At 47.3% G+C, this 18,752-nt stretch overlaps 1 protein-coding gene across 1 annotated transcript; it reads left to right on the forward strand.

The window, feature by feature from the left end:
- The first annotated feature begins 2,373 nt into the window (after positions 1-2,373).
- ADRB2 (adrenoceptor beta 2) lies at positions 2,374-16,409 on the forward strand. The gene has a single exon (XM_081826138.1). It carries the CDS (start codon positions 2,589-2,591, stop codon positions 3,843-3,845), a length of 1,257 nt encoding a protein of 418 aa, XP_081682264.1. The 5' UTR covers positions 2,374-2,588; the 3' UTR covers positions 3,846-16,409.
- Positions 16,410-18,752: the final 2,343 nt, after the last annotated feature.

Consider the following 18,752-nt stretch of genomic DNA (forward strand, 5'->3'; position numbering starts at 1 on the left):
TAGCTTCGCAAACAGGAAGGAGGTTTTAAATGGCTTAGTTCCACAATTTGGGCTAGATGTATATTTAAAGAAACTGTGTTGCATAACAGACACTGCTTCTTCCTAAAATGCATCATACCAGAGCCAATTTTGGAAGACACAAATATGGGGTGGGTATATTTTGAAAACCATAGGAACATAATTGATCTTTAATTAATATTTGCGCCTTTGATGGGAAATATTTGCTTTTTAAGGCATCTGTCCTGTGAAAACAATCTCTGGCTGGTAAAGGAAGTTAAAGGGAGCATGCAGGTTAAATTTTGTTTCTGAGCTTTACTTCCACAGTAAACACCCAAGTTACTTTTGTCCTAAAGTATTTGATTGTTCTATTAGAGAAGACTAAAAACACGTTCTAAACTACTAAGTGATTTGTATACATTTCATTTATAACCCATGTTTGTGTGGCATATATATGTGCAAAAGTACTTTCACATTTATTATCATATATTCCATTCTCACTCCGCCCAACGGAAGTGACTTTATTCTCCACTTAGAGATGGAAGATATTAGGCTCCATCTTTTTGATGTGCCTAAGGAAGGTAAGCTAGAAAGTGCTATGACAGGGGGTCTGGAACCTGAGTATTCCAATTCTGGTTGTAGTCTCTTGTCTAGCCTCCATTCCCCTCTGCATGTGATGATAGTGTACCTCAAAAAGATGAGTTTTAGAGTCAAGAAGACCTGGGTTCATCTCCTGCCTCTGGCACTGCCTGGCCCTGTGCCCTTGGGCAAGCTATTTTCCTCTTTGAGCCCCATTTGTGAATTAAGCTAAAAATAGTACTCCCCCCACCATGGGACTGTGGGAAGGATTAAATGGAATAATGCATGAAAAGTACATAGCAGAATGTTCCATAAATGTTAGCCATTGTTATGTTATTATGTAATCTACAAAGTATGTTTGGTTACACTGCATGAAATGCTTTCAGTCTTTCAAAGAAGCTACTAATACTTGTGAAATCAAACCCTGAAAATTAATTTCTTTTTAACAGTAAAGTCATACCCCAGATGCAAAGGATAATATTTCCCGGACAAAGACCCTAGTCTGAAGGCTTGGTCTGACTTTTTTTTTTTTAAAGGAGAAATTATCTTCTTTCCTGTGGTTTCAAAACTTTCTTAATGTTAACACATCCTAATAGTCTGAGCCATATGAAATTGACACTTTTAAAGTCAGAAACCACAGAAGAGTGGCAATTTCATATGGCTCGACCCAACAGATCAACAAACTGCATGGCAGATGAAAGGATTTTTCTAGTTGCAGTGGGCTTGCTGAAGAAGATGAGGTTAAAAGGAAAATTATTCCATTTTCAACTCATCTTCATTCCCACAGATAACCAGGGAGTGATGCCACACTCCCAAGAATTACACATTTAAGCGCACAACCTTCTCTTTCTGTCCTCAAATGCATACATGCATACCCCAGCTCCAGCTCCGAATGAAAACCAAGGGGTGAAATTGTATGTCTCAATGCCTGCAAATTCCCAAGGAGGGCACCAAAAGTACTTGACAGTGAGCGTGCTGAGGAAATCGGGCAGCTGTTGAAGTCGCCTCCTGTGGTCCTGCCAAATGTTTGAAAGGGAATGTGCCCTGTGTGCGTGTGTGTGTTGCGGGGGGAGGGGGAGTTTGGGGGGTCGTATGCACAAGTGAGGGGGTTTGGAGTACCTGGACGGGGACGTCCGAATCTGTGGCGCTCTGCCTGCCCCCCAAGCGAGCGTTTGTGTGTTGTTTACTTCTTTCTGTGTGTGTGCCTGTGCCTCTGGGCTTCTGGGTGCTTCTGTGTTTGTTTCTTGGCCCCGTCTCTGTTGGACAGGGGTGACTTTGTGCTGTGGGCTTTTGTGTGCGCGCTCACGCGAGTGTGCTTGTGGGTGCGCCGGACGGGTGTGTCTCCGTGTCGGTGGCTGTGGTTCTGTATAAGTCTCAGCATGTCTGTCGGGGTGCCTGTGTGCCTGTCCGTGCGTGTCTGGGTGGGCACCGTCGTCTCTGTTTCCGAATGCTGGGGAGCGGCCGCCCAGGCGCCCAGGCCGGACAGGTAGCAGCCCCCAGAAGAGCCCAAGGCTCCCGGGTCGGCCGGTGAGCGCGCCAGCCCCAGCCGCAGGCCTCGGGGCCAGCCGGGAAGCCCGGCAGGGAGAGGTGGCCCGCCCGCCACCCGGGAGCAGCTGGGCCCCGCCCGGGCCAGCCCCAGGAGGGGGCGGGAGAGGGGAGGGGAGTGCGGGGAGGGGAGGGGACCTCGCCCTTTCGGGACTGCCCGCCCGCCATTGGCCGAAAGTTGCCCTACGTCACGGGGAGGGCAGTTCCCTAAAGTCCTGTGCACATAACGGGCAGCGCGCAGTCCGGGGCGGCTTCTCCAGCGCGCCGGCCGGGTCCAACGCGCACGGGGAGCCCGGAGCACCCCGCGAGCTGAGTGCAGGACGCGCCCCCAGCACAGCCACCCCCCGGCCGCTGAATGAGGCTTCCCGGCGTCCGCTCGCTGCCCGCAGCGCCGCGCGGGAGGTCCGCCCGCTGAGGCGCGGCGGGTGCGCCGGCAGCCAGTGCGCTCACCTGCCAGCCTGCGCGCCATGGGGCAGCCCGGGAACCGCAGCGTCTTCTTGCTGGCGCCCAACGGAAGCCACGCGCCGGACCAAGATGGCACGCAGGAACGGAACGAGGCGTGGGTGGTGGGCATGGGCATCGTCATGTCGCTCATCGTCCTGGCCATCGTGTTCGGAAACGTGCTGGTCATCACAGCCATCGCCAGGTTCGAGCGCCTGCAGACGGTCACCAACTACTTCATCACCTCCCTGGCCTGTGCTGACCTGGTCATGGGCCTGGCGGTGGTGCCCTTTGGGGCCAGCCACATCCTCATGAAAATGTGGACCTTTGGCAACTTCTGGTGTGAGTTTTGGACTTCCATTGACGTGTTGTGCGTCACGGCCAGCATCGAGACCCTGTGCGTGATCGCAGTGGATCGCTACTTTGCTATCACATCACCCTTCAAGTACCAGAGCCTGCTGACCAAGAATAAGGCCCGGGTGGTCATTTTGATGGTGTGGGTCGTGTCAGGCCTTACCTCCTTCTTGCCCATCCAGATGCACTGGTACCGGGCCACCCACCAGGAAGCCATCAACTGCTATGCCAAGGAGACCTGCTGTGACTTCTTCACGAACCAAGCTTATGCCATTGCCTCCTCCATCGTGTCCTTCTACTTTCCTCTGGTGGTCATGGTCTTCGTCTACTCCCGGGTCTTCCAGGTGGCCCAAAGGCAGCTCCAGAAGATTGACAAATCTGAGGGCCGCTTCCACGCCCAAAACCTCAGCCAAGTGGAGCACGATGGGCGGAGCGGGCATGGACATCGCAGGGCCTCCAAGTTCTGCCTGAAGGAACACAAAGCCCTCAAAACTCTGGGCATTATCATGGGCACTTTCACCCTGTGCTGGCTGCCCTTCTTCATCGTCAACATAGTGCACGTGATCCAGGATAACCTCATCCCCAAGGAAGTTTACATCCTTCTAAATTGGGTGGGCTACGTCAACTCTGCTTTCAATCCCCTCATCTATTGCCGGAGCCCAGACTTCAGGATTGCCTTCCAGGAGCTTCTGTGCCTGCGCAGGTCTTCTCTGAAGGCCTGTGGGAATGGCTACTCCAACAACAGTAGCAGCAGAACCGACTATGCTGGGGAGCACAGTGGATGTCACCTGGGGCAGGAGAAAGACAGCGAACTGCTGTGTGAGGACCCCCCAGGCACGGAAGACCTTTTGAACCGTCAAGGTACTGTGCCTAATGATAGCATTGATTCACAAGGGAGGAATTGTAGTACAAACGACTCACTGCTCTAATACAGTTTTTCTACTTTTTATGAACCCCCCCCCAACAAAACACTAAACAGACTATTTAACTTGAGTGTAATACATTTAGAATAAAATTGTATAGAGATGTGCAGGAGGAAGGACAGCCTTCTGCCTTTTTTTATTTTTTTAAGCTGTAAAAAAGAGAAAGCATATTCGAGTGATTGTTTCTTGTACAGTTCGGTTCCTTTTTTTGCATGGAACGTGTCAGGTTGTGTCTGAAAGGCTTCAGTCCCAGAGGACCTGGGGCTGCTATGTTTTGATGACTTTTCCCGTGGATCTACCTCATTGGTCAAGTATTAGGGGTAATATATATTGCTGCTGGTAATTTGTATGTGAAGGAGTCTTTCCTTCCTGCACCCTTGCACTGGAGGACCTTGAGTATCTCGGACCTTTCAGCTGTGAACACGGACTCTCCCCGCTCCTCTTATTTGCTCAAACAGGGTGTTGTAGGCAGGGACTTGAGGGGCAGCTTCAGTTGTGTTCCTGAGCAAAGTCTAAAGTTTACAGTAAATAAAGTGTTTGACCATGACTTCATTGCACCTGTTTCTCCAAAACCCCTTGACCGGAGTGTGGTCGCCTCCCCCACTGGAAACCGCAGGTAACTATTTGTAATAACTGCCCAGGGACTTCATATGGAATGATACAGGAATGGCATGCACTGATTGCTTAACCCTTTCCTTTGCCTTTGAATCTGCCGCCGCAAACCTGTATCTCTCCTAATGCCAGTGCCTCAGAGCAGTTCTGCCTGCCGCCAGTCAGCAGAGCTGGTCTCGCTGGTCCTATGGTGATGATTCTGTGTTGTTACAGCAGAAACACTGACTCACAGAAGCGGACTTATGGGCATCTGTTTTGTCCCTCTGTGCGCCCCTGCCGCCCACCTTCCAGTCGTACTTGTTTAATAGCTGCTTTTTTTATATGTTGGCTGCATCTTATAGCGGAGATCTTTGCACTGCGTCAGGGTTTGGTATTTTAAAGATAAGGAAGAAGCTCTTATGAGCAAGCCACTAAAACACAGCCCTGGAATTCCAAGGGAAACTGAAAAGGGCACTGGTCATAGGGAGAAAGCTGGAAAACACTTACCCAATGAATACCTCATGAGCTCGGAACAGGACTGCAGCCCCTCCTCCTTCTTTACTTCTGTCTCTTTCCCCCTCTCCCTTTGACCCTCCTCACTCGGGTATAAACCCTCCTCACTCGGGTATAAAGCCAGACTTCTCAGCCTCGGCACTATTAACCTTGCAGGCCAGATGATTCTCCGTGGTGGGGGGCCGTCCTATGCGTGGTCAGACGTTCAGCAGCATCCCTGGCCTCTACCCATTAGATGCCAGGAGCGCCCTCTGAATTGTGACAACCAAAAATGTCTCCAGGCCTTGCCAAATACTCCTCGAGGGGTGAAGTCACCCCTGATTGAGAACCACAGATAGAAATCTGTTTAGATTTTTAGATTCTGTCTAATGCCACCACTTGATTTTGCAGAGCATCCGAGAGGGATTTTCCATGGGTCGCCCAGTTTGTGACAGACCCCGGGCCAGCGTTCTTCCCTCCACCCCCCATGCTGCCTTCCGAACTCACCTTCCAGCCGCCCCGACACTGACTGTATTGGGGGGGGGGGGACGTGCAGTGTTTGGTAGGGCTTATCCGTGGAGGCCAGGCCTGGGAGTCCTACTGCTTTTTTGTGGAGAGATTCAAATACCGTGAAGAGGCACAGGAGGGAAAATCACAAAAGTAAACACATTTCTTCTCCCACCCCCTTTCTATTTTTGCCCGTGTGTCTGAGCCAGAGCTTGGCCCAGGTTTGACCGAGTGGACCGTCCTCCTTGGCAACGCCAGCCTGGAGAGGATCAGCCTGCAGGTTCATTGCCATTTCACCCGCTCCTGAAGCTGACTCCACTTCTTTCTTCCCTTCTGTCCCAGCCAAGGTCCCCAACCAGAAAAGCATTGGCTTCCTCTGCTTCCTGTCAGCTCAGTGATGGGTGTCCGGGTGCACACTCAGCTCTCGGGAGAAAGCTAGGTGCCCGAGTTTCTGGAACGTGCCATGACGAATGGGAAAGTGGGTGCCCTTCAGCACTTTTGCTTTTTCTCCAAGGGCTTACCTGCCCGTTCTCACATTCTCCACCTGCTCTGGGCCCCCCACCCAGAGGTGTGGGCCGCTTCTCCAGCTAATCTTCACCCTCCTGGTAGCCTCACCGGATCTTGGACTTGCAAGAGCCCATAGAAAGCATTGGGCATCCAAGGAGATGAAAAATCTGTGAGGGGTAATGACCTGCCCAAGGTAAGAAGCCAAGGATGTGAGAGACGGGGCTACAGCCGGAGAAGCCAACTGTTGGCTGTTAGTTCAGGAACCGCTGTGTTCCCTCCACCGCATGGTCATTGACTTCTGTCCTCACCCTCAATTGTGGAAGCTTTTCCCTGGGGCTGTCATATAACAAACTCCTTTCAGTGGATGTTTTTATTGCTCTCAGGTCTTTAGCTCAAAATTCAGGCAATGACCAAATAATCCGCAATAGAGGCAAGAGAAAGAATTGTTCTTTTACTCAACAAGAGTCTACTAGGATATCCTCAGCGTTTAGGGGGAAGCTACAAGATTCCTTAGCCCACCAGGAATTCCAAGCCACTCCAGGTAGAAATTTCAAGTAGAAAAAAAAATGTTGTAAACTTTTCTGTCATCGTTGTAAGTCCCGTGGACAATAAACATTGTTTTAAAAAAAATGTTGTATATATATTCTTTTGGTTAGAGAAGCATCTGATGTAATTTCAGTTAAAATTCAGGTACAAGGGAGTTTAGCCATATTCCTTTAGGAATCCTTTTAATATAAAAACTTTGATCGGTTTTAAGGGTCTTGACAAACGGGCATTTTAGGCAGGTCTTGATCCCTTGCTTTCTGTCATCTTTTGTTTTGCGCTTTGGATGGGGGGAGGTGGGCAGGCATTTGTCAGTGTCCCTCTGTCCCTCCGTTTGCTGACAGGTTGGTTACATAAGGTTTGTGTTGGATGCATCATCATAAAGTTTTCTTTGCCTGGACGGCAAGTTCCCAGAATCTGTCAAACGAGAACCTTATCCTGAGATGCAAGCTGGCAGGCGTACCGAGTGGCGGGTCAGGGTGGGCCTCCCCACTGAGGTCACCACGAGGGGAAGGAATCTGGGGCAAAGGGGGCTTGGAAGTAGGACCTGGTGTCACGCAACACTTAGTATAGTTCTGGTGAAACTACTACCAAAAGAAGCGCAGGCTAGAATCAGTCAGGGGCATTTATGGAGCACCTACCGTGAGCAGCGTGAGAAGAGCGGAGGCTTCAGTCTCTACCTTCTATAGCAGAAGATGAATAATACTAAACAGATCCCTTTTATGGAATCTTACTAAATGATCGGGACGGTGCTAGACACCTTTTTAGGCATTACGTCATCTGGACAGCCTTATGATGTAGGCAAGATAATTGTCCTCTCCTAACAAATGGGACGACAGAGGCTTAGAAAGATTAAGTAACTTTCCAAAGCTGCACAAACTGGTGAGCTGCAGAGTCAGGACTGGAACCCGGGTCCCTGTGAGTCCAAACCCCTGCAGACCAAGAAGCAGCCCAAGGCAGCTCATAATCCATGCCAGAAAGAGTGTAAGAGCTTGAAACGCAATACCTCGCCGAGAGAAGAGGGAGGTTGCTGTGGGCTGGGGCAGGAAGGAATGTGCCCTTCGAAGCATGTGACGGCAGGGCTGCCGGGGACTGGGACAGGAAACCAACCACCCAAGTGCCTAGTTTGTTTCTCCGAGCCTTTGCTTTGTCTTTTCATTGAGAATCGGGCAACGCTGAAAAGAGGATCTGAAACTTTAAAAGGAGCACCGGGGTGGAGCAGAAACACAGCCAGCCTTACATCCCGCATTCATTTTTGGTTCCGAAGTTAGGAAGTTCTCGGAAATGGAGCGGGCAGCTGGGACCTGATGGGAAATGTGGCAGGCCGACGCGGCCCTCTCAGGGGTGCTGTTCATTTTGAGCAGTCGCCTTCCAGGGCCAGGGAGATGGTCTTCTGACAGCGGAGAGCAAGGACAGTGAACGCACTTGGAACGAGACTTTTCACGGACAGTATCACGTCCACGAAATTCGGCCCTGCACTAATCCCTCCTTCACTGACAGTGTGCAAATACAATGGGAAGGAGGCATTTTTGAAATACCTAAGAGAGCAAACTTCCCAAGCACTCTCAAGGGCTTGAGAAATACTGGTATCTTATTGAATAATAGGAGGCAGGGTGAGGCAAAAAGAGGCCTGCCCTGGGATTCAGGCAGGTAGGTTTCAGGTCTCCACTCGGGCTCGCTCTCTCTCTCATGTTGGGTCAGGCCGTTTTCCTCAGTGGACCTCAGTTTGCTCATCTGTAAAATCATGAGGCCAGTGCAGGGGGCCTCTAAGCTCCACTCAGGTATGAATTCATATAGCCATTAATTTAGAAGCTAAGTACAGCCAGTAGTTCGTAATTCTAACTAGAATTGATGACATTTGTCATATAAATAATGATTGAGTATCCTGAGGGTGGTCGGCTGGCAGAGGAGAATGTTGTGAAGACCTATTTGATGCATGGTACCTGCCCTCACATATTTAAGGACCATCTGGGGGGAAAAGGAGCACATCAATTTTATGTGAACACCAGAAGGTAAGCAGAAACTTAGAGGAAGGTAGATTCCCAGCCCAGGTGAAAAAAGGACTTTAAGATCGAAATAGGTTATCTATCAGAAGAATGAGCCTCCTGTCACTGGAAGCATTCAAGAGAAGCCCAAATAAAGCTCTGTGTGGGGATGAAGTACAAAGGGTTCCTGCATCAAGCAGGGGCTGGACTAAGCTCCTTCCAAATGTGTGTCTCCATGTCCTTGAAAACAATAGACCTGAATGTTCTTAAAAAGTATTCAGACCGTTCCCTAATTCCAGCTGGCCTTCTCCCCAATTCCTCTGGATTTCAGAGGTTTCACTGCATTCCTAAACAGGAAACCTCCGGGGGAAATCAGGATCTCAACAGTCCTTGGCCATTGGGGGAAATCCAGAAATAGAGAAATAAGGTTAAGCAGTTTTCCAAACTATTAGACCTTTTCATCAGCTGCTCTTCCCATGCCTTTTGCAAATGACCTACTAACTCCCAGAGAGAGAATAATGAGAGCTGCAAAGTCCTCTCTGCAAAGGCTATTACATACTTCTCCACCCTCAGAATCAGTGCACTTCCTGTGGTTTTTCTGTCACCCTCACAGGGCGGGAAGGAAGGGAGGCAGGTCCCTGGAAAGCATGGAACACTTCAAAGCCCTCTGGTCCGAGAGCTGGAGACCTGGGGTCTCTCACAGACCAGCCACTAACCAGCTGGGCCACTGCGGCCAGGTCACTCTCATTCTCTAGACCTGGTTTCATCCTCTTGAACGAGAGATAGTTTGGTTTCCATGAGTCTTGTGTTTCCTTCTTCCAGAATTCTGTAAGATTTCAGGATGTTCAAAGCTGCATATCTGGCTGCAACACTTTTATTTTAAAAGCACATTTTCTTCTCATTAAAAAGGTAATAGATGCTCTTTGTAGAACATTTAAAAATAGAGGAAAGCACCAAATGAGATAAATCACCCATAACATTACCACCTAGAGATAGGCATTTTTTTTTTTAATTTTTTTGGACCTCTTTTTTTTTTTTTTAAGATTTTATTTATTCATTTGACAGAGTGAGAGACAGCGAGAGCAGGAACACAGCAGGGGAAGTGGTAGAGGGAGAAGCAGGCTTCCCGCGGAACAGGGAGCCCAATGCAGGGCTCAATCCCAGGACCATGGGATCATGACCTGAGCCGAAGGCAGACACCCAACGACTGAGCCACCCAGGTGCCCCTAGAGATAGCCATTGTTAAACGTGATGTGTATGCTTCCAGTCTTTGTCCTAAGCATGGCTATGCAACGGGTATAGATACATTTTTAAATAAAAATGAATTAGATTATTAATACAACTTTGGACCCACTGATAATAATTTTACAAATTCCTCCTTGAATATATTTTATGTATAATACAATCCAGATATCATAACTGGCCTGGCAATATGCAGCGTCCAACAGTTTTAAAACTTTCAGGGTACAGAGGAATCATCACTCCCAGAGCATTGGATTGCAAAGTCTGAGCTGGGCCCTAAGAATCTCTATTCTAGCAAGTTCCCCTAGATTTCTCTAACACCGGGGGTCCAAGGATCACATTTTGATGAGTAAGTTTACAGAGATAAATTCTGTCAATTAAACAGAATGCCCCCCACTTCCTTGCTAGTCGACAAAAAAGATGTTCCCATACTTGTCTCTTGGAAAGCATGCTTTCTGCAAATGGGCTCTAGTCTGCTTATAGAGCATAGGGAACTGACCACTGAACTCCTCGGGCATTGTTAAATGCCTCCGGCCCAGCCAGTTGACTTCTGTTAAAATAAATCTATTCAAGTTATATAGTGACCAAAACCTATTATTTGAAAAGTACAACAGCAGACTTCTATTCCACGGTGCACCTCTCGTGAGAATAATGGCTAAGAACTCCAGAGTGCTACTATGAACTCTGCATCGTGCTTGGCAGTTTTTGTGCACGATCTAATTTAGTGCTCACCCCAGCCCTACAGAATGGGTACCATTGTGTTTGTCCACATTTTATAAATAAGGAAACTGAGACTCGAAGGGGTTAACTAAGTTGCCAAAGATGACACGACCCACTGGACTGAAACGGAGGTATTCTGAACCAGAGCCCATGTGTCTCACTGCTAGGATATGCTGTCTTTCTCTCTTGGGGGGGTCAGGTCAGAAAGAAGGGGGCAGAGGACGATGAGAAGGCATTTTTACTGGATGCACTTTGTTTCATTCTCCAGGGATTCTTTTCCTGAGGCCTGATTTATTTCTGAGCCTCGTGACTGAGAGGCAAGCCCATGCCAGTGGGGGGGTAGGCTGTGGCGAAGTATGAACGAGGAAACCAGATTGCCCCCCGTCTTTCACCATCATTCAGGCACTGTTTGCGGGCTTCCCCTGCTGGGCAGGAGGCAGAGATGGGCGCCTGGTCCCAGCACATTGGTTTGCGCTGAGTCAAATCCTGACCGTTATGGCAGGAAGCCCCTGACATCTGGCTTTGGGGTGTTTTTCCCATCTCTCTGCCCAGGTCTGTGTTAGTATCTGAGAGTTCACATTAGAGAATATCCCGGCGGGATGGGCACTGAGCAAGCCCATTACTTCCCAAGTGTACTAAGAAACCCCAGGCTCCAAGAGGTGGGGTTGGTGACAAGGTACCAGGGGCCAGGAGGGGACCATCTCTCCTGGCTGGTTCTATTAGTAGGTTCCAGTGCTGAGAGGGGGAAGACTGGTGTTTCTGAATATATTCACTTCTCCAGGAAGAGAAAACAGTTTTTAAAATCACAACAGCCATACTCATGACAAAGTAAAATTCGGGTCCTAGGGATCTCTTGCTTTCTTTTCAACCATAACTGCCTTTGTCTGGAGAGTTTTCTTCTTTGGGCCCATTGTCTCTGTTCTACCGCCGAATGTTCCTCTTTATGAAAATCTTATTAGGTGTTCCTAAGTACTGCAAACAAGCCTGACCATCTGTGGGTGGGTTTTTATTGTTTTGTTTGGGTTAAGAGGTGCTCACAGTTCTCTGAGATACATTGCCAATTCTAAGTCTGTTCTGCTCACCACATTCAGACTTCTTTCCTGTTTCACTTCCCAGTGTCTCTCTGTAATTCCAAATGATCACCTGGCCTCCGCAGCCTCACAGAATGAGGGTGAACCTCAAGGGCCTGAGGTGGCCAGCCTTAGAAATCTTTTTCTATGGGATCATGGAAGGGCTAAGTGATATCAGTTTAGGTAGGAGTTTCTTGGAGCTATTTTATTTTACTGCAGGGGGTCCCAAAAATGATTTGGGGGAATTTCTGAGGAAATGCACATTCCTGGCCCCCATCCCTGAGATTCTGATCTGACAGGACTGTGGTTGGGAGCCAGCAATCTGTATTTTGCCACAATATCCCCCAGAGGACTGCGATGCTCTGAGGTGCTCTGAGGCAATTAGAGGATCTAAAACTAGCACTGTCTTCCCTTCCCTGCCCTTCCCACTAAAGAGCACAAAATGTAGGCATACAAAAGAAATGATCCTGCACAGTTGCATACATTCACACAAAAAAATCATCCTATCAAACAGAATCCTAATTTTCCTGTGTTACCAAATAAAACAATGTAGATGAAAACAATTTATAAGTGATAAAGAATTACTCCAGCTGACCATAAAATGCCCAGTCCCAAACCCTCTGCAGTAGACCGGAAGGTAGCAGCACAGGAGGAAAAGGGATTCTGTTGCAGTGATAGGCTCCTAGTCCAGTGCTCCTTCCTCCCTGACACCATGCCTTGGTTAAGCCAAATCATGCTAAAGTCTATATGAATCTATTTGCCCAATGTACATAAACCCTCCTACTTAGAAACCTGACGGGGGTCCCACACAGCTGCAGAGAAGAGTATGATTCATACATATTCATACATATTCACCCATACACCTCCACACATCCAAATAAACACACACACACACACACACTTTTACATTGATGTCTATGCCCGTATCAACACAAATACACACACACACGCATTTCCAGCAGCGTGGCCACATCTAGGTTCTTTTGTGTTCCCCCCCCTGAGTATGTACACACATATAGGACACAGACATACTCAGACCTAAACCTTAGAGAAAAACACACATAGGGATTCCGAAGTACACTTTTGTGTGCTCCCAATGAACAAACGTGCCACGTCATGTAATCATGGGCCCACTCCTACCAAAGTAGGCACAGGTCCACGTGCAGACCCCTTGATTTAATGCACATGTACTGAATTCCTATTGAGTGCCAGGAATTGTTAGGTGTTGCAGAACAGTGAGTGAACAAAGACAGTTTATCTTTGCCCTTATTGAGTTGGTGTGTAATGAGAGAGAGAACTTTTTAAAAAATGCATGCCAAATTGTAACTGTGATCGGTGCTATAGAGGAGATAGGTGGTGTTTTGAGGAATCTGACTAATTCTAAGAGCTCAGTAAGGGTTGCCCCAAAGAACTGAGGTTTCAGCTGGGAGCTGAAGGATAGCTAGATAATTTCTTGAAAAAGAAAGGAGAGAAGAGCAGGCCACTCAGGTAGAAAAGCATGTGCAAATGTCCTGTGGTAAGAGGAAACCTCATGCAGGGATGCCTGGGTGGCTCAGTCGGTTAAGTGTCTGCCTTCTGCTTGGGTCATGATCCCAGGGTCCTGGGATCGAGTCCCACATCGGGCTCCTTGCTTGGCGGGGAGCCTGCTTCTCTCTCTCTCTCCCTCTGCTTGTGCTCCCTGTCAAATAAATAAGATCTTTAAAAAAAGAGGAAACCTCGTGCATAAGAAGACTGAACAGAGGTCAGTTTAGTCGGTGTGCAGAGAGGGAGAGCAAAGCAGGGTGCAGGGTAAGCCCGAAAGAGGCAGAGCAGGGCCACACGTGAAGGGACTTTTAGGCCACACTAAAGATTTGGGTCTTTATCGCAAAAGCTTTTAGAAATCACTGATAAGTTTACAGTAGAGATCAGATTTGTATCTACTCTACAAGACACTCTAATGTAGATAAGGGCACACACATGGGTTCACAGGGATGCTTGAGTGTTTTCTTAGAAACGCACGTTTACATGTAAATATTCACTTAAAAACACTGCCTCTCTGAACACACTCTTAATGTATTTGTGTGCATGGTATAACCCAGCGGGCACTGGGAGGTGTGGGAACATACTCCTCGCTGGGTATCATCAGGCCTAAGCCAGTCCTTGGGGTGGGGATTAGGTTAGTGGTGTATCAGACCCGATCCAAACCCTCTAACTTTGGAGCTTTGGGCTTTTAGGCTTAGCCTCCTGCCTGAGCCTCCTGCTCCGCTCCCACTCCTCTTGGCTCAGAGCACACATGACAAGGTGGGGTTTCTTCCAGAACATGATCATTGACTCTTCTTGGCCTGGGCAAGGAGGGGAGGATGGGCAGGTCGGGTTGCATAAAGATTGCCTTGTGCCCTCCCAGAGCTGTAAGCAGAGCCTCTGCCCAGCTCCAAGCCCAAACACCCTTTGCCCAGAGTCAGCAGTACCACGAGGAAAATGTAACGATGGGAAATCAGAGGTCTGCAGGTCCTGGTGGTGACTGTGGTCGGACCACAAGTAGTGCCTTCCCTAAGGAACCAGCGCATGAAATGTGACAGTGGAGGAAGAAACAGACAAAGCCTGGCAGGAAAGCCTTCCAAGGCAAGATGTCCCACTGCATCCCTTACTGCTTTGGCACAGTGAACACATGTACACACAGATTTGCTCATTGACAAATTTTCCTCTGGTGGGTGTAACATCTCTCAACAGAGAAAGCAACGAGTAATTTCTCAGCCACAACACTGCATTATATTCCGTCCGATGAACTGGAACTACACTTGTGTGTGTTTGCTCCTGTTTACCAGCAAAGCCCATAAGGGCCTTAACCAGAGCCAGCGACAGACTCCAGGGCGATCAATAGGAACATTCATGCCGAATTCAAGGCTCACCTAGAGTCGAACATCATAAGGCCATAAAGACGTTCCCGAGTGACTTTTTTTTTTTTATACTTTAAAGACTCCTACCCACTGAGATTTGATGTTTTCCAATGTGTGCTTGGAAATGTTTTCTTCTATAATTAAAAAGAATTATATAATGTAATTTGAAGCTCTTCTTATTTTGCTTCAGGCTGTGTAAGGAACATCCTTCTTTCCTCCCAGCTGGGTGCTCTTTTATGCTATCCTGGCAGCAAGCATATCAGATCCATCAAGTGCTGCAGACCATAGCTCGGTGCTCAAGGCGATATTGTGTCGTAACAATCCCTCATATTGATCTAGCACTTGGCGGTTTACAAAGGGCTTTTATATCTGCCCTCTTATCTAATCCTTACAACTCTGAGGGCAGCATGCTTGTTCCCCTTTCACAGATAAAAAGACTAAGGTTAGAGGCACCCAGGTGGCTCGATCAGTTAAGCGTCCAAACTCTTGATTTCAGCTCAGGTCATAATCTCAGGGTCGTGGGATCGAGCCCCGCTTTGGGCTCTGCGCTCAGCTCGGAGTTGGCTCGTCCCTCTCCTTCTGCATCTCCCCCCCACTCACTCTCTCAAATAAATAAATAAATAAACAAATAAATAAAATCTTACAAACAAAACAAAACAAAAAACACTGAGGTTACAAGATTTGCTTAAGGGCATGGAGCTACCACATGGCAGGGTTGGGACTTGGATTTAGGTCTTCATGCTCAGTCAGGAAATAACACAAGTTTTCCTGCGCTCAGCTACCCTTCTAGGACTCAGGCTCCTCTTACCGTACTTCTCTGATTTCTGCTGCATTTTATCTTATAAATTCAGTGCTAACGCTCCCTGGCACTGGAAGCCACAGCTGCCAAGCTGCAAATAAGTGACTGCCTGCTCCCGAGACAGTCCCCAGGATGCTTTCAATATTGACAAGCCCCAAGCTTGGGTGAGCTCATGCTGGGAGAGGGCAGCGCTCATCTCTGTCAACTGTGGCTTAGAGCAAAAGCTCCAGGCCTTTTGGTTTCCTCCTGCCAGTCACCGGATGCACTTTCAACAAGTGGGAGCCATGGGATCACATACCTACCCAGCTGGGCAGCGCGTGGCTCACTGAGGCCATGCTTGTTCGCTTTGCCCAATTCCTCTTGGACCAGGATGCTTCTGTGGGAAGACCTGGTGTGATTTGCCCCAATCCCATGCCCACTGGGCACAGCCCAGCCTGCTTCAAAGAAGCCAAGTTCCACACCTCGGTAAACATTACAGGCTCCAGGAAGTATTTCAACTTCTTGAAAACAGCTCGTATTGGGCTAAAATATCTTATTTTAGTCATAGCAATCAGATGTTCTTGTTTTGCACACACCTCTTCCAACAGGTTTGCCTTCAGCACAGGTGAACAGTATTTAATGGGTCTGAGAAAACTTGGGATGGAGGACATATTGCCAATCACTTCCCCTCCAAGTGTCAGCTTATCTGATTTACTTAGCTCTCCAAACAACATTTGATTGATTGCTTGATTCATTCATTCCTTCCTTGAAAAGATGTTTGAACACTTAGAAATGGCGGAACCTGTGTTAGCTACAAGGGATGGAACTATGACCAAGATAGACATGGTTGGTCCCCGTGTTTTAGTTTCTTACAGTCTAATGGAGAAGACAGACAAGGAAAAGGGAATTGTAAACCATTTTTGGATCACTTTCCTCAATACTAACACCAGAGAAACTTAAATATACTAAATTGGTTGTCAGGATTTCACTAGGACTAGGAAATTTGCTGAGGTATATGTCAACCTCAGACTGACTCCTAATCATCTATAAAAATATTACTTTCTTCCTTTTGAAAACACCTCAGGGAGGGGCGCCTGGGTGGCACAGTCAGTTAAACGTCCAACTCTTGGTTTAAGCTCAGGTTGTGATCTCAGGGTGGTGAGATCAAGCCCTGCATCAGGCTCTGCATTCAGTGCGGAGTCTGCTTAGGACTCTCTTTCCCTCTGCCCCTCCACCCACGTGATCTCTCTCTCTCTCTCTCAAATAAATAAATAAATCTTTAAAAAAAATAAAAATAAAAACATCTCAGGGAAAAGTGTAGTTGACAGTGGCTTCCAAGGTTACCAGTGGTCTCAGTCTTGGTACATCTCTGGAGTATTGTGTGCAATTCTGAAGCCACATTTTTTCAAGGGAAGGGGGACATTTGGGGCCCTTCTATGCTTGCCAGATTTAGCAAATAAAAACCTAGGACATTCAGTTATATTTTAATTTTGGATAACCAACAAATTCTTTTTTCATATAAATATGTCCCAAATATTGCATGGAACATACTTATACCAAAAAAAAAATTCATTGTTTATCTGAAATTCAAATTTAACTGGGCTTCCTGAATTTTCATCTGACAGCCCTACACTAGAGAACAAGAGCAAAGATAGTGAGGAAATCTCAATAATGTGTCTCAAAAGGAATCTTTAGAGAAGCCTGACTTTTTAGCTTGGAGACAGTGATAATAAGAACCTAGATTTTTGTAGGGAAGCATTTTCCAAACAATTTTTTCTAATAGTATATATGGAAAATAGCAAATGGTACACTGGGAGAAAAAAAAAAGCTTTCAAGGTCAAAAGTTTGGGAAACATTACATGGCCAGCCTTCCCATTTTGGAGTTCACACTATGCAGAAGCGTGGTAAATGTTCTGAGCACTCTTGTGGGAAACAGACCTGGTTGACCTGGTTTAACTTAGCATGCCTACAGAATGCTATTTGTGGTCTTTTGTCTGTTTGTTTTATAGAGGACACCCATTAACATTGTGCAAACTTAACTACTCTGCCCAGAACACTTTGGGGAACACTGGCATAAAAAATAAAAGTTATCTTCGAATATCCAGAGTGCTGCTGGGTAGGGAGGAAGCAGATTTAGTCTTCGTAAGCCAAAGGGCCAAGCTGTGCCCAATGCACGGACATCTGGGAGACAGATTTCTGGCCCAGTGTAAAGACGAAAACTTTTTAACAATTATAATAGTCTGAAAGGTAATGAGCTCGCCATCTGAAGATGTTAAAGCAAAACCAAAATGCTACTGGGGACACGAGAGGAAATTCTTGTTTTGTGCAGGAAATTCTCTGGGTCTGCTAGGAAAGGTATATTCACATAGAACACAGAGGGGCCTCCACCAGCAAACAGATTTTAAAATTATGTCCTGTGCTGAGTCTATCCCTCTTGCATATATTCTTACTGTGTTCCCTTCACATCTCTGGGCCAAATCTTTCAAGGATATTAGTCCTCTCAAGTTAATGAGCTTTGCTCTGATCTTGGCCTCTTCATAGCCTAGCCCAGCTACCTTGGGTCTTGGCTCTTTGGAACCCTACCCTGAGCCTCTGTGAGTGACTTATGGACCTCATGAGTAAACGAGAGCTCACATCTGAGCTTAGCACCTCAAAAGAAGATGGGGTGTGGAGAAACTTGGCTCCCTGCTCCCCCAGGACTGTGAGCCTCCCCCAGGTGGTCTCCACAGTGTGGTACAGACCACCGCATACCTGAAGCACTCTGCATAATGGAAGTCAATAGAGGTTCAAATCCCAGCTCTGCCTCTTCCTGAGTCTACGACCTGGTGAAAATTGCTTGGCCTCTCCAACTTATATTTTCCTCCGCGAAAAAAAAACAAGAATGATAATATCTGCATCATAGTTTCATGGAAATGAAAAGAGATTAAAAGTACATTCCAAAGACCCAGAAGACGGCCGGTACAAAGTGGACATTCAGTCAATATTTATTTAATGGATGACTGTGATTATTACCATCATAGTAAAGACTTTCAGAGAAGTTAAAAGATTTCTGTAGAATTGCAACAATCAGTGTGCCAAGACTTCAGGCCTTAGCGAAATCAATAAGCTGGAAATCGTCCCAATCTCTAACACCTTTCTTTTGAGAACTTGAGAACAGAAAATAATGCATGTGTATTAAAGATCATAGTTTTCCTTCCTGCAGGTCTTGGGCCAGTACTAGGAGGAGCACTGGATTTGGGGGCAGGTTGCCCCGGTTCTTGCTTTAAGTGACTCTGCCTCTTCTTCCGTGCTGGACTCCGGTCCTCATCTGTAAGATAAAGGGGTTGGACTAAGATTTCTCTAGGTTCCATGAGCTGTGCCTTTGAATGGAGGGCGATGGATGCAGATATGTAAGTAATAGTCCATGGTACTTGGTGAAAGAAAGACCTTGCCAAGCGAAAGCAATGTGTACGCATGTGTGTGTGTGTGTGTGTGTGTGTGTGTACACGGCCACAGGATTTTAAGTCACTTTAATTGCCCCCTGCTCTTGTGCCCATCTGTAAGTCTGGAAATAAGGAGTTAAACCCAGAATTAGTTGTGAATGAGTGACCTCTGAATGGGGA

The sequence above is a fragment of the Leptonychotes weddellii genome, chromosome 7 (assembly GCF_054177405.1).
Source record: "Leptonychotes weddellii isolate Sample4059 chromosome 7, ASM5417740v2, whole genome shotgun sequence".
Classification (NCBI taxonomy): Eukaryota; Metazoa; Chordata; class Mammalia; order Carnivora; family Phocidae; genus Leptonychotes; species Leptonychotes weddellii.

Excerpts from the sequence above, each read along its gene's own strand:
- ADRB2 (XM_081826138.1), top strand. The coding sequence starts at position 2,589 with ATGGGGCAGCCCGGGAACCGCAGCGTCTTCTTGCTGGCGCCCAACGGA.